The sequence below is a fragment of the Calypte anna genome, chromosome 2 (assembly GCF_003957555.1).
Source record: "Calypte anna isolate BGI_N300 chromosome 2, bCalAnn1_v1.p, whole genome shotgun sequence".
Taxonomy (NCBI): domain Eukaryota; kingdom Metazoa; phylum Chordata; class Aves; order Apodiformes; family Trochilidae; genus Calypte; species Calypte anna.
The window spans coordinates 28,906,598-28,932,442 of NC_044245.1; the positions used below are offsets into that span (position 1 = coordinate 28,906,598).

At 36.8% G+C, this 25,845-nt stretch overlaps 1 protein-coding gene across 6 annotated transcripts in view; it reads right to left on the minus strand.

Annotated features, from left to right (window-relative positions):
- DGKB (diacylglycerol kinase beta) overlaps window positions 1-22,488 on the minus strand; it is a 286,640-nt gene extending 264,152 nt beyond the window's left edge. For all 6 annotated transcript variants that reach the window (XM_030445130.1, XM_030445128.1, XM_030445131.1 and 3 more), the window contains exon 1: window positions 22,419-22,488. In XM_030445130.1, the coding sequence (XP_030300990.1) occupies window positions 22,419-22,488 (70 nt within the window). The remainder of the gene's footprint in view (window positions 1-22,418) is intronic.
- Between the last annotated feature and the right edge of the window lie 3,357 nt (window positions 22,489-25,845).

The following is a 25,845-nucleotide window of genomic DNA, read 5'->3' on the forward strand; positions in this document are numbered from 1 at the left end:
GCCACTGTAGTGTTTAAATTCCATCTTTTCTGCAACCTACAGTATGAATTTCAGGTAGCTTTAAATATAAAGTCTGCTTCATGAAACATCTCTCTTTTTTTTTTTTTTTTTCACAATTTTATTATTTTAATTGCCCACTAGCCCAATGCTTGTGCATTGTCTCAAAATATCCATCACCTTCAATTCTCTCCTCTTTCTGTCTGGATTCAAGCCCTTATCAGTCAACTCATCTTGTGTTGCACTTTGGATATAAAGCAGCAGCGTTCATTTAGCCAAAGGGGTGGAAGGAGAAAAAGGAAAACTGTGGCCTGGGAATCAGAGCTTTTTTTGGATGAGACAGCCCACTTGTACTCCAGTGGGTTTCGGGTAGAACAAACACCAGGCTAGGCATGGTGTGGAAGACTGCTAACTGAAAAGCTATTACTAGCAAATGGGAGAAAAGTAGCTGGACTACACAAAGTGCTGCAGAAATTCTATTTAAAATAAAGACTACAAAACAATAGATATATAGATGAGAATTGGAATAACGTTGCATTGTTTCAGAATAAAGGCAACACAATTAAAACAATGACACTAAAAATAATAAACCTGCATATGTAACAATAGAAGTGTCAAAGTGTCTGATTTTTCCTTAACTGTCTTTCAGTCCTAACAAAGCTACTTTTTATAACTGGAGAAAAATTTGCATACTAAATTCAAAACAGCTCAAGATTGAGCCCACATTAAAAATTATGATTCATTTTTGTAACATGACTCAACTTTAAATGAGGAAGATTGAGCATTCAGTTGACACTGGAACTTGGTGTACCATTTCCCCCATAATCACAAAAGGCGAAACAGAAAGAAAGTTTGCCCAGATCACACACTTTGTCTACATTTTCTCCCCAACCCTTTAAAAGGAATTTTTCCTAACAACAAAAAAAGAATACGCTTACAAGACAACTTACATAAAACCCAGTATAAATCACACACAATATACAAAAACTGTTTTACAATTAAAAGAGGAATAACTACAAGAAAGCAATGGCTGGATTATGAGTAATCCTTTTATAAATCCAGATGTTTTTCAATCTCAACAGAAATTCATGATAACCTGCATACTTATTGGACTGTAACTAATTTTAAGACTTCCAATAAAAAGTAGAGTTACAAACCCCTTCTACCTCTATTTACCTTTTGTAAACTTTATACATTATGGAAAAAACAACAAAAACAACAACAACAAAGCTAAACAAAAAACCCCACATGTATAGAGAGTCCTACCATGGTCAAGCTAAGATGTGATTTTATGATGCACCTTCAGGGGGTGCATCCACATGTGATGAGTGACCTGGCTGATGCTGCTGAGCCACTTTCCATCATTTTTGAAAACTCACAGAAGATGGGAGAGGTGCTTGAAGACTGGAAGAAAGCCAATGTCATTCCAGTCTTTAAAAAGGGCAAGAAGGAAGATCCAGACAACCACAGACCAGTCAGCCTTCCCTCCATCCCCAGAAAGCAGATGGAGCAGCTCATACTGGAGGCCATTTCTAACCACATGAAAGAAAAGAAGGTTATCAGGAGTAGCCAATATGGATTTACTAAGGGGAAATCTTGCTTGACTAACCCGATATCCTTCTACAAAGGAGTGACCAAATGCGTAGATGAAGCGAGAGCAGTGGATGTCATATACCTTGACTTCAGTAAAGCTTTTGACTCTCTCCCCCATAATATCCTTGTAGAAAAATTCAAATGTGGGATAGATAATTGTATTGTCAGATGGGATTGATAACTGGCTCAACACCACAGTCCAGAGGATGGTTATCAGTGGCACAGAGTCAAGTCAGAGGCCTGTGGCCAGTGGTGTTCCCTAGGGATCAGTAATGGGCCCGGTTTTGTTCCCCATCTTCATCAACAATCTGGATTAGGGGATGGAGTGTACCCTCAGCAAGTTCACTGATGATACAAAACAGGGAATGATGGCTGACACACCACAAAGCTGTGCTCCTATCCAACAAGGTCTAAACAGGCTAGAGAGCTGGGCAAAAGTGAACAGCATGAAGTCGAAGAAGGACAAGAAACACAGGCAGAATTGAATGATGCTGCCTAAATAAATGCAATGACTTTGCAAGAGGAATGGAAGAGGCAGAAGAAGAGACAGTTGAGAGAGGTGGGGACAGAGGAGGACAACTTCCTCCTGAGGCCAATGACAGAAATGCATCTTCCACCTATTTTCCCTGCTGGACCCAATGTTGCAAGGAGGAAGACTGATCCATTATATCTTTTGCTGTGTACCAAGTGATACTTAGGCAGACAATCAAGGACTTCTCTGCAAAAAAAAAAAAAAAAAAAAACCAACACAATGCAACTGCATGTGCCAGTACATCTTTAGTCCACATCAACAAAAAACTTCCACCAAAACTCACTTACCTATAGCAGATGTTCAAATGGAAGTATATGGTAAACAAGGATTTGGGAAGGGGTAGGGAGATACGGAAAAAATAAATGAAGAACAAAAATGTATTCTAGGACTTGAGAGAAACTGCAGGTAACTTATGGATGTACTTAACATTTTGAGAAGAACTAATATTCTTTTACATTTAAAAATTACAATGGCTAATTTACTCAGCAACTTTTGGACTCCTTTGTCTTCTGACATTCACAAAATTAAGGCTGAAAAAACCTGGAAGATCATCAGAGTGCATCTCTGAGAGCAAAGCTCAGGGTGTCAAGGTGCCTCACGGCACCTCCAGGGCACCAGAAGCCTGGGTCTGGCAGTCAAGGACTGTTCCACCTCCACAGATGGGAGCAGGGAGCCCCGGAAAAGCTCCAAAAGCCAGATATCAGGCACCTCCCCAAGGACTGGGCAACCCTGAAGCTGGGCCTGACATGGGGGAGCTGGAGACCAGCCCTGGTGTCTTACTTTCAGGGCAGGGCTGGCTGCCCCCCAGAGGCATCCATGGGATCCTGGGGCATAGGCAGGGTCTAGGAACCCTGGGGGAGGATTGGCAGGGACAATCAGGCCTGGCACTACCCTCAGAGCCCAGAAGCAGCATTCCCATGTCCTAAGTTCATGAGGTGAAAAAAATCCCATACTGTAAGTCATTTTAATACTCAGCTTCAAAATGCAGTATTTGTGCACGCAGTCAATATACTTTAGAAACACCTTGTCCTGACCGGGAAGGAGATGCCCTGGGAGACCTCTCCAACCCTCTCAAATCCCATCAACTCGCTTGAGCAGGAACACTAAACACAAACCTCCAGTAAGTAAATCTGTAGTTCCTTCTTTTCCTTTTCTCATTTCCTGCTTATTTACAGCTGGTCCCAGTATCAGATACAGGCTGCCAGCTCATAACCTTAGAGATAGAATGGTGATGAAACCATTCTCTGTTAAATTAAGGAAGTAATGGTACTGACAACATGCTTCCCCTCAAACACTAACTCTCAGCACTAACTTTCTAACAGCAATGAATCAAATCAGTTTGGTTTGAAAGCATTTATTATTTCTGTTTCTTAAGCAGAAAAAAAAGAACCACAGAATCATAGAATTGCTCAGGCTGGAAAAGACCTTCAAGATCATCGAGACCAACTTTGTCCTAACCCTATTACCCTATTCCTGATGACCCACGACCTAACCATTCCCCAGGCACCACATCCATATGATTTTTAAACACATTCAGGGACAGGGACTCAAAAGAAATGGCCCTGACTTTAAGTTCAAGACCATTGGTATTGGTTTTGAAATCTTACATTAAAAAAAAAAAAATACAGTAGTTTACTTCTATTTTCCCCAAAATTATTCTTTATTACTTTTTTGTATATATACTTTGAACTCATTACCTGTTCAACCTAAACTTTAACTAGGGTTTCAAAAATTAATGAACAGGATGTATGAACTTAAGGTATATTCCTACCTATGTATTTAAACACAGGTCTATAAAAAAGCAAATAATTTTTGCAGTTATTAAGAAAAAAAAGTAGCTCAACAAAGTGAAGTAAAAATAACACAGGATTGCTCACATGTCCAATATTAAGTATTTTGCATACTCTGTCAGGAATTAGAAATATTTTGAAACATTCCAATTAAAAGGGAAGTAGACACTTATTAATACTTTATAGAAGTCTTCAAGTTAACAAAGATTTTAAAATGCTAAAATTAAAATTAACAAAGAATTACCATATAACCTTTTCAAGCCTCTACAGATAGGCCAAAGATATTTTATTTCTACCTAACACATTATTCTTACACCTTTTTTCTATCAGCAAACTTCAACAGCTCCCCTGTTTATTTCTTCAGCATATACTTACTTTAAAGTGGTAGATAAATTGTTCATATTTCTGCATATATATATACATATCCCAAATATAAAATTGCCAAACAAGTTATGTGATTCCAAGGTTAACAGATTTGTTAAAAATCTGTGGCTTTGAATTTACATCCCCACTTAAATTATCACATATCATATGAAATACAGTTCATGCTGTTCCCCATGAGTGTAAGTAAAAGTCAGCAACATATTTTACCAAGGTACTATGGCTTCTTTTGATTGCCTGCCTTTATTCTAAAGCTCCTCAGGTGGTCTAAGTTTCCCTCTGCAGCTGGGGGGTTGTTTGGTTTCTTGCTGTTTGTCTCCCCCTCTCCCCTAATTTCCTTATGGGCAGGCTGCCTTAAAGCACCTGCTTCATTGCAAGAAAAAAATATCAAAGCTATGCCTGCTTCTTCCATGAAGCTTGGACAATTCTTCAAATGTTTTTTTCCCTTCTTGAAGCAGGAAGATTTAATGGTTAGTTTTTGGTTTTTTACCCATAGTGCTTTTTTTCGTGCTTCTAAAGTATTACATTCATTTTACTCTTACGCTTACAAAGTTTCAAACAGTGACAGCTCTTGATATTCTATGTGGTGAAACTGAACTTCATACATGAAATTTTAGCTCTCTTGACACTGAAGGCAACATTTCTGACTTCTAACTATGGAATTTTTTTAACATACAAAAATGTATTAGTTTATAAATAAGCTAGGCCAGTTCTACATCCAAGTTTGATACAGTTAAATGGTCTTTTACAGCATTGCTATACCAAGTATTTGTTTTGTCAGCATAAATAATTTATCCAGTTAATTACCTGCTTTATCTCATTAATTTCTTAAGAGATTCTATGGACAATATTGACCATAACAGACAATTCTTGAGAAACAGAAAATACAGTGGAGAGGTACTCTAAATGGACATTAAGAAAAGCCATCTCGTATAAAATTTGTTATTACCTAAAGCGTTGAACCAGATGATCCTTGAGGTCTCTTCCAACCTGGTATTCTATTACTCTAAGATCAGTTTAGTTTCCTGGAGAGCTTTGTTCTATTAATCCTTGCTTGAAGCATCTCAACTCCTTTTCCTTTCACTACAAGCACAATAGACCTGGATTCTACATCTGCCTTAGTTCAAAGGGATTTAATCATCCACCTTTTCAATTTAATACCAAACATGGAATAGGACAATTCTTTGCTCATTCTTGGACTCTAGAAATGATAGCAAGTAATAACAAACCTTATAATATATAGACCATTGATAAAAGCAGCATTAAACCCTACTACCAGGAATATTTCTCCAATAACATTTTCATGTTAAAAAAATAGTCCTCTTTCTCCAAGGAAGACTGTATTTTCATGAAGACTTACCTGGCAAGTTAATAACATTACTTAGATAAGTGGGCCCCTCAGGCAAGTTTGTAGAACTTTCTAATCATCTTAAACAATATCTACTTCACTATATAAAATTTAAGCATTTTAGTAATACATTTGGGTTAGTTGCCCTCTACAGGCCAAGGCCCATTTGCTCTCTTAAACTTTATTTCCTTCTCTGTTATCACTTGCTGGAATTCCTTGCTCAGCTGATTAAGCAAGCAAAAATGAATTCGTATATTCTCAGCTATATTTATTCTAGTCACTTAGAAATATCTTCAATTCTGAAGTTATGCTATAATCAGTTTGTCATGGTTTTATCCTATCTGTTCTCCACCTGTATTTTCCCATTGTTTTCCAATCTTACTTCCCAGGATAGATGTTTGCTCTTTTGTGTGCTACTACCAATTAAGGTTTTTGTGATGTATATAGTAGTACACAGGTATCTGTTTTAAGGCTTGCCTGTCCAACCTTATAAGCTTAGCTTCTTGTCCTTGAAAGAATCAAACTTTTTACTTGAGGGAAATGCACAATAGATTGCTTTCAGCAAATCTGAGTCACAGGAAAGTCAGAGCTTTTTGAAAGGCAATTGTTGTGAGAAGGTAATAAGAAGTACTACAGATATAGACTGATTTTTGCCTTAAAATGCTGATGATGGACTGTTGGTTAAATATACTAGAATGAATGAACAAAGATATAATTATGAAGGCAGCATGTGAAAAAGGTAAGTGACTCCTACTTACAAAACAAGTTTAGTCACTGACTGTACAGAAAAGAAACATACAAGATGATGTCATGAGGTAAACCCACCACCCAACAAACCAAAAACCCCATCAAACAAGATGAGGAGAAAGATAGGAAGATGTGGATGAGGCTTCAAAATAGTAAGACAAAACATGAGGAAAGAAAAGTGGGTTCTTCTGATCTTCTTTCACTTTTCTCTTATTTTGCTCTCTCATACCTTGTCTAAACGCATCTTAAAGAGAAAGAGCTGTCAGAAATGTTACAAGACCTTAAAGAATTCAGGAAAATTATGAGATCATATCTAAGTTTCCAGAGACCTTAACTTTCTAATGATCTGAAAGGATGACTCCTTTTTCAGAATAAGGTTATTGTCTCAAATACTCTCCACATGAGGAAAAAAACAACATTAAAAGTTAATGCTTTGTTTGAGATGATAATTTGTTATTTCTGAATGCTTTAGTATTAACTTTGCCCAAGTTTTTCTATTCATCATTAACTTGCAGATGAACATTTTGAATGTTCCATAAGCCTGATTAGTGAAAGTATTTTAATTTAGTAAGTTGTTATTAAACTAGTTTGATATAAACAAAGAAAAAGTGGCAAGAGGATGACTGGAATTCACTTAGAAACCTAGGGAACAGACTATCTGAGGGGGAGCTACATTCAAGTTCCAATTAATTCAAATGTCAATCGAACTAAGTTCCAAGAAAATGGAAGAGTAAATAATCTCTGAATTTTTAAATAAAGTGCTCATATAGATCAGGCTTATTAGGCATAGCTTGCCATGGCTAAGGAAAAACAGAAGAAAAGAAAGGTTTCTTGATTCAATGGAAGACATCAGAGAGTGCAAAGAAACAAAAACCAAAACTAGACTACAGAATTTTGTCAAAGGATGGTAAAGAAAACATTTTATAGATACTCCATTTCAAGCTGGACTCTTATTTTCATGTGTTATGAAATTATTCATTCAGAATTATTAAAGACAGAGCATTCGAATGCCTTTTTTGTAAAACCACTGCTCCAGAACATTTTAACACAAGGAGGCTGTTCTTGGAAAAAGACACTGGAAGTCCTGGAGCCTGGTAGGCATGAAGTAAGTGCAATACACTGTAGACAATACCCTACGAAGCAACCCAAGGCCTTTCACCTCAAGGAAAGACAAGCTCGAATGTCTATAATCTGAGTAGCATGGTTTTCCTTAAGTAATGGTACCCAGATCTATTAGGGTCTATTATGTTTTAAATACAACTGTACAGACAGAAGCACTGTAACCAGAACTAGCTTTGCTGTTTAGCAGGTAACAGTCTTTAGCAATAAATATGGATATATCATTTGTACTTGACATGTAGGATGATCCATACTTGATTGTTCTATACCTCCTTCTATGGGAGGAACCCTGGCCCCATATGTTCTTATTCATCCTCCTACAATGTAATTTCTCTTAAAAGGTAACTTTTAGCATGGATGGGGGTTCTGTCAAGGCAAAGAAAAACTATCTCCATTTACACTCAAGTTTCTCACAGAGTAATCACTTGATTTTGCACTAATGCTTTTCTACCATTTTGTGCACTTAGTAAAAGACAGAGCTTATCCCAGACTGTGCATTAAAAAACTGACAGAGGATGAATGACTTAGTGGCTTTCAATATGTATGAGATCATAGATTCAAGTTAAGTCATATAAAGAAGCAGTCTCCTGAAAGTAGTGACGCACAATCCTCTGCATCATTAAGAAATATGCCAGACCCATGTCAGAATATCTCAAGCTTAGTGTCACTCCCTGAGAGCAAACTAGAGAATATATCCACAGAAGTTGTACTAAAATAAAGAATCTACGATTTACACCCCTCTTCTGTGTCTTCTAGCAACCGTAAATATGAAGAAAACCTCCAACCAAAACACTACCCAGGATATGGATATGATTATAAAAAAATGGCTAGACAAGAGAATAACTTATTTTAGAGAAGAAATGAAAGACTGAAATTTCTGAAGCTGCTGTCAGAAATCAGACCACACAAATCAAAATTCTACATCAATAAACTCTTTAACGATTTTTTTATATTTAAATGTTACACTAAATATAAGAATGCGCAAACTATTTGCTTTGTCCACCTAATAATTTTTAGTAGAACTTTCCTTTCCTAAGAAGAAAACTAAATCCTTCAGTAGATAACATGCTCAGCAGAGAACATATTCATATTCTTCGACATACAGATTTCACCTTTTTTTCCCTACTTTTTCCCAAGTAAAATATTGAAATATTTAAATCGGTAAGCATCCAAATGTTTCAAAAGGAACATTGCAATGTTTTGTTTCATCAAAAGAATTTGTTGCTCTGTGTGCCTACAAATGGCTCTGTTATGTAAAGCTACTCTGATTAGTTTGAATCAGGCATTGGAGGAATTCTGGAGCTCCTGAAATAAACTGAAAATAGACTCCAGCTGTGCTGCTGCTCCAGTTTACTGCTCCTTTCTAGCATAGGAATCTTTACACTACACTGTGAAGTACAGCAAAAGCATGTTGCTTTTCAAGGAAATTCCCAAACAGAACAGAAGATCCAAGTCAGTGTCCATGACACAGGTAAACACGCAGAGCCCCATCTGGTTCCACAGAGGTTCTCAGTTTCATCCATGAGCCTTCCCTTGACAAACACGGTCGTAAGGGTGAACTTCAGCGTGGACATGGCACTGTTGTAAGAGAATGGTGGAGAGATGAAGCAAGGACAATCTCAGCATGAAAGGGGTGGAAATGGGGACACACATCTGAAAGGTGTAAGGGGAAGAGTTGCTAATGGCTGCTGAGAGTGTGAATAAGGAGGGGAGCCTGCAGGAAGCTGGAGCTCCTCAGAACTCAACAAAGCACTCAGAAAGTGGCTGCCAGTGCTGGGCTCAGACTGCATACAGAAAATACACCATTTTCTTGCTATCAGAATTCAAGTCATTCCCTGGAAACTTTATTCACAAATACAGCAATGTGCATCATATGGAGTCAATTGTAGTCACATAAAAGGCGGAAAATCAGAATGAAGGCTTCCTATTCAGCCTGTTGTGTGTCCTGTGAAAGCGTCAAGCACTTCACAAAGATCAAGAATTGACTTCAGTCCAATTTTAAAGGGAACAGCTATAATTCAAGTTATTTAAAAGCTTGCATGCAATTCAGTAGATAATCTAAATACAGAAAACCAAATACAGTTTATGAAGTATTACTTCTTACTTTTCTGAGAACAAAACAGATTCCTCAATTGGAGGTATACTGTAGATTTTTAAAAAATGTTTACATTCCCTTCTTCCTGTTTCTGTAACTTCTCCCTCTATTCCAATTCCCATGTAACCCCCTGGTCATTTCAAGCATGCTACATGGATTCTCATTAAGCTTGCTTTCTTGTCTTCTTATTTTATCCAAAATTTCTCCAAACTTTTTAATTGCTACTGCTTTTTCTCACTGTTGACTAGCTACTTATCTTTTATTCCTGATGCCAGACATTTGAAGTCTTTTAATCAAAATAATTAGCTAATGAAAATCAGACCTTACTTTCCTTCCTGTCCACTTTCTCCATTTTAATACTTGATTTGCACCAATTTTTAAGGCAAAGGATTCATACAGTTCTAAAAATCTGCATTGTTCTGACTGGGATTTAAAATAGAGAAGGTGTGCTAAAATGAATTGGGATGATTTTTTCGGAGAAATACTGATAATTAATTAATTTAATAGAGAACAGTGATGCATATCCTTTACTAATTAAAATTATTAAAACAAAATTTAATTTTTATGAGTCAGAGAAATTTGATTTTCTATTTTTTTTCAATACTCAAAAAACTTAAGAAAACACTTAAGTTCTAAAAAAAGTTTTAAAGTTTAAAAAGTTTAAAGTTAAAAGTTTTAAAATGCCATCTGAAACTCCAGACCTGTAAATGGAATGGAACAGAACATCCTACATTCCCCTGCAATGACTATTAGAATTACTAGTTCAATAGCATCATTGCACAAAATTTCAAAATGTAACTGGATGCCAACCAAAAGAACAGTTTGAAAAATCTCAGCTCTGATACAGAGCTCCAAAGCCATCTTCTGATGGTCATTTGGCATGGACTGGGAGTATCTACTGTCCCAGAGCTCCATTCATCACTGAAGTTATGCAGCATAAGCTACTAGACCTTTATATAAGACTAAATATATATAGTGGAGGAGAAAAAGAACAAACTCTGGAATGTGTATGCAAAGAAATTATTTCCAGAATGATATGGAAGATTATTACTTACATTACATTGAAAGCCAGTACCAGTAAAAGTTGGAACCTCTCATTGTGAAGTGTTGTTTCACCAAAGACTAGGACATGACTGATATTCTGCATAACTATTAAAACTAAAAATTGATTAAAAGAAGAAAATGTATCAAGAAAATAACAACTATCTACTATGATAAAGGACTTTGTTCATCTCTTTTTATGAAAGGAATAAAAATTTTTCCTATTTCTTCCATCTGTTTCAATTTTACACAACCATAATTCTTGGTTTGTAATACTAAACAGGTGGGAGAGATGGGAAGCATTTTCATCTTTTTCACAAAGGACAAAGAAAATTAGTTAGAATCCATTCAATACAGAATAGGGCACGGAGACAGCACTTTTGGAAAAGCCTGAGTAGATAAACACAGGCATTTAGTAAAACAACGCAGAAATTAAATCCCCAGAGATCCTTCAGTAGTTGTTAAACAAAGCAGATGAACAACTCTTCTAAGCTAAAACTAGTTGACATCTACTTTTTTTCTTATTATCCGTCTATTTTTGGAAGATGGAGGTATGGGGTCTGTAAAAAGCTTGGCCTAAAAACACTAGAATGCTAATAGAGACAACTTCAAAGAGACACTTTAGCAGTATGAATAAGAGGACCCATTATAAAAGCTCACCCACTGTTATATACAAGACTAATCACAATAAAAAAGCCTAATCACCACCTCAGAACACTCCACATACTACTCCTTGGCACTACAATTCATGTAGCAGCCTGCAATAAATGAGCACAACTTCTCTATCAGGGGCACCACAATCAGAAAACTGGTTGAAAAGAGCTTTGGGTATCCCTGGTTCCTACTTCATGACTCCTGAAGGACATGACAAATTCCTTCTGCATGGGACAAAACAACTTTCTGTAGAGAGAAGATCTCAGATGGGCATTCCTACCTGATACAATTATTGTCATCCCTTGCATCAAATAACATTTTTTCAGGAAAAAAAGCTGAACTGCACATCAACTGGCAAGTTTAATATACAAAATTGCAGTGATACGATCTGCTCCTTATTCACTAGGCGAAGTTATTTAGAGCAGTTTCTGTAGCTTTATTCAATAGAAGCAACACAACATTCAATGAGGCCTGACTGAGTTTCAAGCCGAAGACTTTCTGTGGTGCAGAGACGATATTGCTTGTTTCCACTAAAATAATTAAATGGAGATGTGATTAGAACCCATTGTGCGTAATTATGCAGAATTCAGAAGTGCTTTTTATGCCAAGACAGAATCTGAATAAGGATTAACATATCTGTGCCTGGAACCGTCACAAAATTTTTCAGTTGCATACATCCCAGGGACAGAATGCTAAGCTGATGACTGGATTTATTTGGGGGGGCTTTGTCTTGTTTGGGGAGTCGAAGGGGAGGGAGTGTAGTTAGCCAAAGATGCTACACAGGTTTTGTGGTTAGATAACAAAATGAGGATGGAAAAAAAGAGGGCGCAAAAAAAGAAATGACAGTTCTTATGAAAGCTGTTAATGGTAGGAAAGCCACAAAATTTAAAGTAAACTAATTCAGGTTATTTAAAAATATGAGATTGGATAATTTTAGCTTCAATATATACACAGAGCTGCAAAGTATTTATCTTAAGAGTTTGCCTTGGGGAGAAAATACAGTTTGAAGAGTACTTTAATAGGCCTACATAATCAATCATTAAATCTCTAGAATGGGATGAGAAGGAAGTGCTACTCTGGCACTTGCCTCTTGGAAACTAATACAGAAAAACTTCAGTGCATGCTTTTATTTAAACAGAGAGTTACACTAGAAAATACTTCAGAATATGCTTTTGTGCCATTTGATATCATTTGTAATCCTCTATATGGACACTTCAAAGCACTGAAAATTTAAAATTATATTGTAGTATCATATGCTGTTTGGAGATATCATGGTCATCTTTGGAAGTATCACATGTTAGATGGCAGATGAAATAATGAGCTTGGACATGATGGGCAACAAAAAATATTCATTGTTTTTGAAGCAAAATATAAAAAGGTGGTTCTGTACTTAAAGGAATGTGAAATGAGTCAGTGCTCTTTAAATTATTAGCTAATTCTTAATTACCTGTTATCTACTAAAATAACTGAATGAATAATCATTTCTTCTAGAACAAGAGCACCCCCAAAGGGAATGCAAATTGTTTATTCAAATTACAGTTTGAGTACTTATTTGGATTAACCCTCAGCCAAAACTATCTAGGTAGTCAAGCCTTAGAATCAAAAATATTAGCACTCATGCAAATTGTCAGATTTTAACCATAAAGAATTCATAGAAAATCTTCTCCAGGGATATCTACAGAAGACTGAATAGTTCTCTTACACTAACCTAAATCATTGTTAAAAGATAAAATTTGGATAGCCAACTGAACTTTTTCCCTTCTGCCTCTGTTCATTCCCCTCAATATCAGCATTTGTTTTTCATATTTTCATTTACTTTTTACATCAAACTCCCAAATGTCAAATAAAAGTTTCCAAAACTCAGCCTTCAGATACTGCACTCTCTGATGCTCCCATCTGCTCTTTGGCCTACTTTGATTTTGTCCTTATCCCCTCTTTCTGAGACCAGTTCCCTCAGTTTCCTTAAATCACTCAATGCATTACCTATGAGTTGCAAAAATAGCAACCTGAGTAATGCACTTATCTTGCAACTCTTTATTTGTGTCTCTTCAATCTGCTTTCATCATCTCTAGTATCTTTTCCATAATTTCTCAAACTCTCAGAATCTATCCACATCTGAAGTGTCCCTGTTCAATAAAGCACTCAGACACATACTTAGTATATAAACTGTTTTGCAGTCCTCTTCTCACAACCATCTATAATTTTCACTGTGTTGTCTTCCATTCAATTAAACATCTACAATATATAGGCTTTTACATAATTTATAGCCTATGCTTTCTTCCAAAGCAGTGATGTCAATAATGACTGAGAGGGTCTTTAATAATCTGGTTTTACACAGGTAAGTATGCCAGATTCTGTCCCATCTCTGCAGTGAATGTCAAACATAGACAACATATTAAAATTAGAAATGGCCCTTTATTAAAAAAAACAACTCAAACAAACAATAGTAGACGCAACAACAAAGCCCTAATAGTTAAATCATTTTAAAGCCATGTGATACGAATTAAAACAACTATTACAAGGCTAATTAATTCTAGGAAATACATTCTTCCAAACAAATTCAGTATCAATAACTAATGCTACTATTACAAATTTGAGTGTCTCAATAATGCAAAATATTTAGGAATGTTGGTTGATATCAAAATAAAGATTTTATATTTTCAGAATTTATGCAGGAAAATATTACACTGGAATTTAAGAAGAAGCTATTTTCTCAATATTCTATATTGGCTTTAATAAAATTACAAATTATAAGCCACATAAGTCCTGACAGTTCCAAAAACAAATTGAGCAATCAGTCATGTCCTCAAATGGCCATTACATTTTGCAATGCAGCCAACAAAACTATGCACTGACTCTCCATAATACCCACTAAAAGTCTTCAAAAGCCACACAAAAAGGCAATATATTTTTAGTTCTTCAAAAACAATGAAAATATACATAATTATAAGCACATTTAATTTTTCTGCTTCTTTTAACTGGCAGAAAACGGAGAGCAATGCAATCCAGGGTGCTTCAAGCCCTAAGACCACACTTTTTCAAGCAGAGGCCTCTAAATCTCAATTTGAAACATCAAGAGCAATCTATCTCCCAATCTTAAAAACAGGAAGGAAGGCAGCTTCAGTGCTCCTTTCTTCACTAATCCAGGTGAGGTAGAACATCATATGCAATAACACTAAAAGCATGGGATATTTTTTCAGTGGATGAGTTGCACAAGCAGCTTTTCCCTTCTCTCCTCAGGCTGGGCTTTGCTGGGCTGTGGGGACATGCTATTATAAACTACTGGTTCTTTGAGTTTAAATCCCACAAAAGCAAAGAGGGTTCATCCTTTTCCTCAGAACTCCTTTTATTTCTTTTCAGTTTATCTGATGAGTCATGGATTGTCATCATTTGAATCAGACTTTCAAGCTCTTCTATAGAAACAGAAGGACTAAAAATACATGCCTTTAATGAGAGCTGAGATTCTGCCACAGTCACATGGCTCTCCAATTAGTCCATTCTCCCTTCATTTTGCTTTTTCAAGGCTTGGTGAACTGTAATTCTCTGTTTGTGACATCAGACTCATTTCCACAGCAACCAATTGAATTATCCCCCAAATCTTTATATTAGGGGATAAGTAATAGAAACATGAATGCTTAAGAAACAAAAGCTTCTCATTGTTTAAATGCAAATGTCCATAGAAACAACCAAACAATGAAGGAAACATGGAAGTTACATAGAAACACAGGAAATGTAACAAAGGCATAATCAATGTTTATACATTTTTACAGTGTATAAATACACATTTGGTAATTTTATGACCATATGTCAGATTTGTAATAACTACAATATGTGTTCAGTGCAAGTAGCAGCTGATTCTGCAACACCAGGCATTAATGACTGGCATTGTATAACTGGCAGCTTCCATTCTAGAAAGAAATAAATTTTTTTGAGAAACAGAAACCAAAGTGAGATGACATCATTTACCTTTCAGGTTTCTAAGACAGGAGGTAACACTGCCAGCCACAAAAACTTGAGAACTATGGTTTCTATTTTGGACTTTGGAGGAGCTCTTTGGATTTGGTTTTTGCAGTGTTTTTCTTGAAAATGGAAATGCATAGTCATTGACTTTTCCCCTGAAGACATACTCATAATTCCCTTCTATTGCAAGAAAGGCCTGGCATTTGGGAGCCTATCTAAATGCTATTTAGGATCCACAGATCTATCTGCATGTCTGTGAGGTAACACAAGCCCTGATACTACTGAACTGCTAAAGCCCTGACTATCTTAATCTATCCCAGATACCTCAACAACCCCTGTGCTCTCAGTGGAAACACTGGGAACTTGATAGCATAATCCAGAATCTGTACACTACTGAACGATTGTGTTTCACTGCTCAGTGAGACAGAGGAAACATTACAGTCTTCTCCATGTGCTGCAATCCCCTTCACTTCCCTCTTCTCTGAGATGAAGCAAATGTCAGAGATGGATAAAAGCAAATGACCATCTTCTGGTGAGGCCATCTAGTGCTCTTGTTGATGAGAGATTGCACACATCACACAGCAAGCATGGCCAGTGCCTCTCTTTGATCAAATGGTAGGTTTGTAGTAACAACAGCCTTTTCTAACTATTTTATTTCTGGAGTCTGGGATCAATTCAACTTGGTACTAATATGCCAAACCAATTCTTTCCTTCTCTAATTACTCTAACATTTCTTCCATATGAGATCTAAACAGGTACAAAACTTAGAAACTTTCACTGGCTTTCCTGAACCAGACAAATAAAGTGTGCTAGCACTAGCACAACTAAGACCATTTGCTTCCTCATATTTTTGTTCCCCTGAATGAAAGGTGCAAGTTTCTGAGTCACTGCGGTTTTGAATCTGCCACTCTATCACTCAGGAACCCAACATGGCCCTTTAGGACAGGAAGTGAAGCTGAAATCAGGTGCTGCTCCATTGGACTGATCCTACTCTGGACTAATTTGTTATTCAAAATTTTTAATGTTGACAAATTTACTCTAAAGGTCTGTTACATGCGGGTCCAAAAGAGGGCAACCAGGCTGGTGAAAGGACTCGAGCACAGACCCTATGAGGAGAGGCTGGGGTTGTTCAGCCTAAAGAAGAGGCGGCTGAGGGAAGACCTCATCGCTCTCTACAACTACCTGAAAGGAGGTTGTAGCCAGGTGGGAGGTGGTCTCTTTTCTCAGACGACTTTCAAGAAGACAAGAGGGCATGATCTTAAGTTGTGCCAGGGGAAGTTTAGGTTAGATATTAGAAATAATTTATTTACGGAGAGAGCGATCAAGCATTGGAACGGGCTGCCCACTGAAGTGGTGGATTCTCCGTCCCTGGAGATATTTAAAAAGAGACTGGATGTGGCACTCAGTGCCATGGTCTAGCAACCGCAACGGTGGTTCAAGGGTTGGACTCGATGATCTCTGAGGTCCCTTCCAACCCAGCCAATTCTATGATTCTATGATTCTACATTCTCTGCTTTCACTAAATGGACCCTCTGTTATGATATATGACCTTTTGGTAGCAGTCTCCCATGAACAGCAGCAACAGTAGTTGTGCATTTTGCTGGTGATAATCCCTTCATACTAAAACTCCTTATCAAGCTGGATATTTCTGGGAGCATCCTCTCTTCTGCAGAGGAGCAAACAGCAGAGTATGTCCCAATTTTGCAACCCAATGGTCACAAATGCATATATATTGACTATTTACACTCTTAAATTATGTCTCCCTACAGCTGCTATATGAAACTTCTTGCAGTCAGAAGACAGAAAGATCACTGAAATTAGCTAAGTCATGAATGTAATACTATAATAAGATAGTAAAAAGTCACTCAATGTGACTTTACTTCATGCTGTTACTGCATACAATTCAAATAAAACTCCAAGAAAGCCATTAGTTCCCAAAAGATTGTTTTAAATTGGAATATATAGTAGCCTGAGTGGGAGTGAAAGGACTCTAATGCATTTCCCTTCATCATGAAATAAAGTAACTTGAATAATTTGCTAAACCCTTTAGTGAAACTAAGGAGTCAGCACTCTCTTCTGCATTGTCCCTTTCCCTAAAAAGCCTATTTTACCTCTAACAAGTTGGATGCTCTTCTTTAGTATGGGCATAGAAGCAGGAAACAAGTTCTGCATATACCCAAGTATCCCACCTGGTGCCATGAGAAGGGTCCTTCATACTCACAGTTGTGGACAGAGTCAATACGACACTGTTTACCTTAGGCAGGTTGACTGGAGAATTGAATGACTTATGTTTGGGTAAAAATACACCTGCTAGTTAGAGATAGGCATACATTGGGGTAGAAACACTAAGCATCTTACATCATCAAAAATTCCACCTCAGAGATCCTGTATTACTGTAGATACTGCATTGGTTTATTACCTTTTTTCTCCTTCAGAAATGCTCAGTTTATCACACCTACCTTACATTCTCTTCAAGAGTTAACACAGAATCCCTGATGAGACAAAGGAAATTAATCCACAAATACTTCTGCAGCTGAGATTGGTGCTCAGCTCTCCACCTACCACAACAACTTAATCTATGGAATGATCTCCAGAGACCAAGTTCCAGCTATGAGTGGTTAAAAGCAAAAAATAAATTTAAAACTTTGTGTCTCTTCAATTGTGGATTTCAGTCTAACATGAGTCATAAAGTTGTATCTAATATCTTCATTAGTGCACAATATACATATCACCCTTCTTTTGACAGAGTTCAGCTTTTTTAAAGAATAAATATGACAAGAGCCTAAATGTAATCAGATATAATATTTCCATGCTATTTTCTCTGAACAGGTACAACACAGGAATGTGCACCAAGGATTTAAATTCACAAATCTTAGAAAAAAACCTGTTGTATCAATAAGCATAATTCACAGTTGACCTCTTTGAAGAACTAAACTGAATGTCCTGGAGTGAGACTCAAATTTCTCTTAGTCAGATTTATTGGCCTCAATCACAGATTCAGAACCAGGATTCAGACTCCACAAATCACCTGGAACCTTTTTCTGGCCACTCCATCCCCAGCTGTCCTTGTATGAAAAGAGGAGATTCATTATATTAGTATTATTATCATTGATCATATTAGCAACTTCCAAAAATCCAAATCTCAATTACTTTTTGATAGGCATATGTTACTGCAGGACACTGCAGAAGCATCTTGGCCATCCTCAAATAGATCTGCATAATTATTAAGTTCTTGCAGATGAAGATTAGGTTTTCTGAGAAATACAGTTACCAGCCTATTCTACATATACTTAAACAAAATTATTTCCTTGTAAAAACTCCATCAACATGAAGCCAATGCAGTTAGCTCATTGCCCTCGAGGGCTCTTCTATCATCATTGGTACAGTTGGTTGACTTGTGAAGGGTAAGTTCCTCCCTCTCACACTACTGCAGTCATAATAATCCTCTGTTCACCAACTAGCCTCTTATCCTTCTCCATGAAGGTCTCCAAGTGCATGGGATATTGTACCAGTAGTCTCTATCTTTCAGCCAGTCTCACAAGATCTGACAAACCTTTGAGAACTAAATTAAGTCTCTATCCTGACACTAAGAGCAGTAAAAAGACTGAACTCCTAAAATCCAATACTTGGGGTAAAACTATTCTCAGGAATCACCAGCAATTTTCTCTCTCCACTTTTCAACATCTAAAAATAGCTGCTCTTCACAAACTGTCGCTTGATGAGGCCCATTCTCTCAGAATTAGCAAAATTCCATGTGGCACTAGAAGGTTGGGACCATCTGAAGGGTTGTGTAATGGCCCACAGCTGCTGGTGACCAGCTGCTACATGGATGAAGTTCCCTTCAGGTTATCATTTATACCCATTGTAAAAGAAAATCTTTTCCATCTGTGAGGGCCACAGAATCAAATCCCAAGAGACTCTGGCAACCTAATTCTGGACCAAAGCTTCTGATGACCTTCCCATTTCTCTCAGAGATCTTTTTTCACAAGCTCCTCTTCTCTGTTCCCCTATAAAATTCTTACACTGTCTATTTCTTACAGTAGCTATTGATGCTACTTCAAAAGATACTGCAGCTGCTGATGCTGTTCCTGTTCTCACAGACATTTCAGTAGCACTCCAACATCTATTTCTATCTTCAGGCTGTGACAGTCTGCCCAAGTTCTTTTCCACCAGCCTGGGAAAAAAGTCACTGCCAAAGGTTTTGCAAAGTCTTTTTCAAGCTTTTTCCTAAGGGCACTTTTTGTTGACAAACTCAAAAGGACAAAACAAAACCAAGCTATTTCCCCAGAGCTCACATGCTGCCAGAGCTCAGAAGCTTTATCCTCCACCTCTCTGTGCCTACTAAGGGAAGAGCAGACCTTCCTTCTTTCTTTTAAAGTCTAGCTATATCATGAAATAGTCTTCTTATAACTGCTGTCAATCCTTTCAATATTTGCTCACTTGTTTTTGGAGCAGGATCCTCTAAATTACCCTTAACATATAATTTGGTCTACAAGAGGCATAAAACTTGATTAAATAAAAAGGAGATCCAAAATTCATTTAATGAAAAGGATACAAAACCTGTCCAAACTAATCAACCTTAACAAAAGAACAATAATCACAATGAAACTCTTAATATTGTTTCTCTCTAATGTCCTTTAAGATTCAGGCTGCTGTTAGGATCAGTAAAGAACAATGTGCATATCTGGTAATACACAGTTTCAAAGAAACCATCTCTGAAAAGTCCAGTAGGCACCTTACCATATGAAACTTAAGTGATATTTTTATGTAAAACAAAACGAAACAAAAAACCCTGCATCTTTTCAGCTTTCTTTCCTACAGCCACCATTGATCATAAAACCTAATGGAGAAAAAAATTTTTTTTTTCTTCTTGCAAGTGCATGTATTTCCCTTGAAACTTGAGGTTTTGGTGTGGGCTACATTATTGGTGTTGCTGTTACTGCTGTTATTACTATTATATAGTGAAGACAATAGTTATCTCAGTTCTCTTTCTTTTCACATATTCCTCAGAGACATTTTAAAACCAGGCAAAGATCTAATGCAAAATATTTTCTACTACTCTCTCTTCAGAACAAGAGGAGAGGGGAGATTTTTAATTTGACTGTCAAGGAGGACACAGAGGAATTGCCTTTGGAAATAATTACTCTTCCAAAAACCACACTTATGCATATTAACTGCAAAGAGCCAAGTATTAGGTAATATGCTCTTTGAATTCTAGAAACACACTTTCCTTCTTTTTAAAGTAATATTTAAACTGTTCCAAAAAATTCATTTGAAGCCCCAAATTACTTGAGGATGGCAAGCAGATGAAGAAAGGTCTTAAATTGGAGAAATAAAGTTCCCTTGAATTGAACTCAAATACAATTCAGTAAAAACAGTACTATGGATATTCCTTGGATTAATTTACTGGAAGATAATCACTTACTATTAAGGCCTGAGTGTCAGAGGGAAATGTTTTGTGATTAAGAACTAGCAGTGGAGAACTCATTCTCCTCTCATGTTGTTATATTTACAGAAATTGGGAAAAGCTGGTGTGTATTCAGCAAAGAAATTTTACATTCAAGGCTCGTGTTCACCAGACAATAGACACAGATAAAGCAAAAAATGATACCATAAATATGTGATGAAGAAGATAGGCAGACAAGATGTGGTAGGAATATCCCAATGGGATACCAAGGACACTACCTGCACACAGAACTAGGATCAGGCCTTGCTTTTTTAACTATGCTGAAACGGTGCAAAGTGTCTTTTAGACAGAAAGTGGAAAGTGCTAGAATCCACGTAAAGAGTTTAAGAGGTTTCATAAAGTGAACAATCTGCACACATACTTTGGCCACCAAAAGGGGATTTAGGCTAAATACAGACATCTAATGCCCAGGGCATTTAGATCTGTAATCTCCACACTTGATCAGCTACAGTTCTGCAAATATTAATCTAACTCTGGAAGTACTTAAAGCTTATTATCTGCATAGCCTGTATCTCAATATGGTTTGAATATTACTTTACGTGACTAAAGTCAATTGATGCAGAAGAGAAGCAGCTTATCTAGGTGCCTCTTGAGTTCTGCTACAGTCTAAAGACAAGAAAAGGCACGGAATTTTTCTTTTAGAATTTTGGTGGACCCATTCCTCTGCTGTTTTCAGAAAACGTAATACTTGCAGATGTGACCAATTTCAGCAAAGTCCAGAAGCAACAATCATCTCCATAAAACAGGTGGAAGTGAGACAGGTTAAGGGAAAGACTGAGCATATGGTTTCAAAATGAGCTTCAACCTCAAAAGACTCAAATCAAAATCCCTCAACTCTGACAGGTATGCCCTGTCAGTACTGGATCAAAACTAAAGCTATCAAACCAGAAAGGTGGTGTCTGCTTGTGAGGAGCAAAGCAGCAGGGGTATCACACAAGTACAATTACTACACTTAGTAACCAGCTTAGGTTGAGGGGATTAAGCTTGAGAAGGGAAAAATAAATGAGCATACTTTCTTAACCAAGTTTACTTAGGCTCCAAAGAGAAGCAGAAATCAAAATGCATCCTATGCTTAAATCTTCCTACTGGTTAGCACCAGCTACCTCATCACACCTCCCCTTTAGGCTTAAATGCTAAAGGTATCTGTTTTGTGCCAAAAATATCAGATGCTGTAAAGCATCAGCACTTAGCACTTGAGCATGGCAATATGACAGTAGAGTTGTAAGTGTGAATTCTGAAATCTACTCACTGAGCTCAGGTCAGCCAAGTATACTGCTCTCAAACAGTTTAAGAATTTCTGTATGTTTTCTTTTAAGTAAGTCTTCACCATTTAGTATTATTTTTATTTGCACACCAAAATGTGTGTACACTGATGTGTCGGAAAAAACTGTAGGTCTTGTTTCAAATGCAATACAACTTTCTTTCAGTCTTAACCATACCTTAGTAACAAATACCATAGTGAATAATCATTGTTCAGTAAAGAAAAAATAATTAGACAGACCACAACTGATTTACTTTTTTCCCCCCTGCCCTCTAAAGACTGCAATTTTGGATTAAAAAGAAACATAAACCACAGTTTAACCTCTTACCCAACAGTGAAAAACATCACTAATATAATCATATTATATTCTGCATTCAAGATATTATTACTTTTCCATTAGCCATAAAATCAAATATTAAAAAAAATTACTTACATTCTGCATATTTCTGAAGCTGAGAGAACTCTCCTGGGCTAAGGTTAACCCACTTCTCCTGGCTTGTCATTCTGGCAGTAGAGGTTCTTGTTAAATATCAGAAAAACATTCCCTTTGATACAGCTGATAAAAACTCCATCAAGATTCTTAGCTTCAGTTCACAGTTCTTGGAGACTGGAGAGACAGCATCAGTCTGGGCAGTTTTCAGTGCTATGAACTGTTGCCAGTGTGTTGGTTCAGTCGTAAGTTACAGCACTGTTAAAAGAAGAGCAAACATTAGAAGTGTAAATACCAGTCTTATTAGTGAAATAATAGTACCCAATATTTTCTTGTACACTGTTTTTCTCAGTCTTTTTATTACAATTTGTCTAGTAACAGTTTTATATATACTTCCAAACTTCTTAACTTCAAATGCTTATGTGCAGCACGCATAATAATAAATTAGTACAATCAAACTGTGTTATCAAAATAAATTTACAATCAAACTGTATCTGGATACATTGTGTGGTGATGTTTCTATCATAGTAACAAGCACTGCAATAGTAGCTACTATCTATCAGCAAACTTAGCTCCCTATGATTTCAAAATGGGATTCAGGTAACAGGCTTTGTATCCAACTACTTTGTACAGTGCTGTGCAGCCTTGTCACAAATGTTCCAAAACTTTTAACTCCCCATGTCAGAAAAGAAATGGATGCAGTTCTGTGAGAAATTCACATGAGAGCTATATAAATATTAACAAAATAGCAGGGGTTTGATTTTTAGAATGCCACAACATTACTGACGTCACTACTGAAAATCAAACTTAACTGTTTCACTTGCAAAAAAAAACCCAAACATCCAACTGTGGGTGCCAACTCATTCCAATTTTATGCAGGTTTTTACCTCCATAGGACAGACTTAACAAAGGCAATGCATTACCAACACCACTCCTTGCACTACAGGTAGGATACTTTTTCTCTAATTTTAGCCATCTGAAAGACAGGTATCTCAGCCAAGAGTGTCTCCTAGGGCTCCCTCTCTAATCAGCAGAAAGACAGGTGGCCCACACAGCAATTAATCCTCCCAGTTTCAACATAATCTTAAAATGTGATGAATTGCCTTCTTGTGGTATTTATCTTTCACTATTGATTGTAGAGGTTGCCTAGATGACAAGTTTAGACTAGATAGCTAATTTTAGACCATAAGTGGAATCTCTGTATATGCCTAGCAATTTGTCATTTACAAGGGTCAAATCATAAAAAGAGCAAAGGAAACCAAACCAGAAGAGACTGACACAGTAATGGAAAAGAGTGCTAAGGAGGAAGATGTTGGCAGCTAGGAGAGAAAAAAAAGGAATAAGATGTTATGAAGGGGAAGGAAAAAAAAAGCAATACAGTAGAGTAGGAACCGGACCATATGAAAAGACACAAATAAAGGCTATGATAGACAAGACCTCCTTTTTCTTTTTTTCTTTTTTTTTTTTTTTCAGTCTTACATATATAAATATAATCCCTGGACAAAGTAATTCAAGAAGAAAGATACCTTAGTCCCATAAAATGTTTTTATTGCTCTCAAGCCCTTCTTGGTGATTCATTTGAATATATGTATCTATCCTATGAGCAAGTAATCTATCTAAATACAATGGTAGACTACTTGGCAGCTGTCTTGTCCTTTTAAAATTTGAATCAGAAGAGATTCCTATGCCCTCTATCTCTTCAAGTTAAAATAAAACATAATGGTTACTTGGAAGGGATAAAATCTAGAAATACTGACTGAAAAAATAAAAGCTAATAGGAGAACGGAGATTGAGATGGAAAAAGCAACCATAATGGCCAAGTGCAAGGCATATCATCTGTCAAACATCAGTGAATCAACGTCACTGCCAGAAAAAGGGCATTAACTGCAAAAGCTAAAAATTATATTCAGTAAGAAAAGCAATCATTCTGTCTTGAGAACCTCAGACCTCTTATTTATGACAAGAGAAAATAACTATTGTCAATGGGGACATCTTAATCATATTAGAGATGCTTCCTTTCTGGTAGTTGATTAGATTGTATTGAAGACAGTTTTATTTCTACAAATAGATATATTTTTCTCATATTCTTGGCAACGGATTAGGTTTAACTGAACATGTTTTCATACTTGCAGAATTGATTTAATAGAACCAAAATCTTATACCATGATTCCATCAAATATTACTTTTTGTATCCTTAACTCCATCAGCTTCATTACCTGCAAAAGCTAATAACAATGCTGACTGCTGTAGAGTTAGAGATGCTGTTATCTTAATTGTTTAATGTGAATATTTGTGATAAGCAGCCTACCATTAGAACTGCTATGGTTAGCAAGGTAAAAACAGCTGTGTGATCTAAACTGATCAAACTGTTCATGTGCAATGCCTGACCACACTCTATAGGGTTTGTTGTATACGCAAATGTTTTCCTTTGATTTCCTCTTCAACTTCAGTAAATTACCAACTTTGATACTCTTTCCCTTTTACCAGAAAATCTGGCTTTACTGCCTCCAGTGTTGCAAGAAAAAGTGCATGACGTAACTGAGACGGGAGCAATGGAAAAACTCAGTATGGGCACGGTCACAGGAAAGAAGATGCATTCTGTGTGTAAATCAAGAGAGTTACCATGGAAGACACAACAGGGGCTAATGCTACATGATTATCTTGGAAAACTCTCAAAACGTAAGCTATTTCATTTGAAAGGAAAGACTGTGGGGGATCTAGTGGGACCATTTTGCCAAGTTTAATCTGGGAACAGTAACGGGAGGTAGACAGTCCTGGTTTCCTATTAACTTTTGCTGCAGGGGAGTCCTAAATAAGGAAAGGTCCCTGCTTCCTGCATCCTTTTGTTTTCATTGTGAAACCTTCTATAGTGGCATTTTCCCATTTTATATAGATAATAATGTAGCTATAAGAAATCAAGCACAATATATAGATGCTGAGAACAAAAATCATCAATGCATATTTGTGTTGTATGAGGTATACTATTTTCTGTAAAAGAAAGCATTAATTTTAGAAGCATTCTTTTGAATTTCATTTTAGTACTCTCTGTCAGTACTCCAGGAAGGTCATGCAGTGAGAAACAGATATGTAAGTACATGGAAAGGAAAACAGTAATGGAGATAATACTGACAACACAGGTGAAAAACAAAAAAAAATTACCTAAAACATTAATCAAAGGTGCTTGCTGGTAGCCAAAATAAAGATCAGCAGCACTAAACAGATACAAACAGTCATTTGACCTCTACATGCAGAGATAAAGTACTTGGACAAACCCACTATAGCATAAAGCTAAAAAACACAGGATGTCAGGTAGGGAGCTCCTCCACTGACCTCTAAGAGTTTGATCTATTCCAGGAAACTCAGATCCGTGCACACTTTTTTTTTTTTTTTTTTTTTGGTATCTGCTTAGGTAAGACCCACAGCCCTCTCA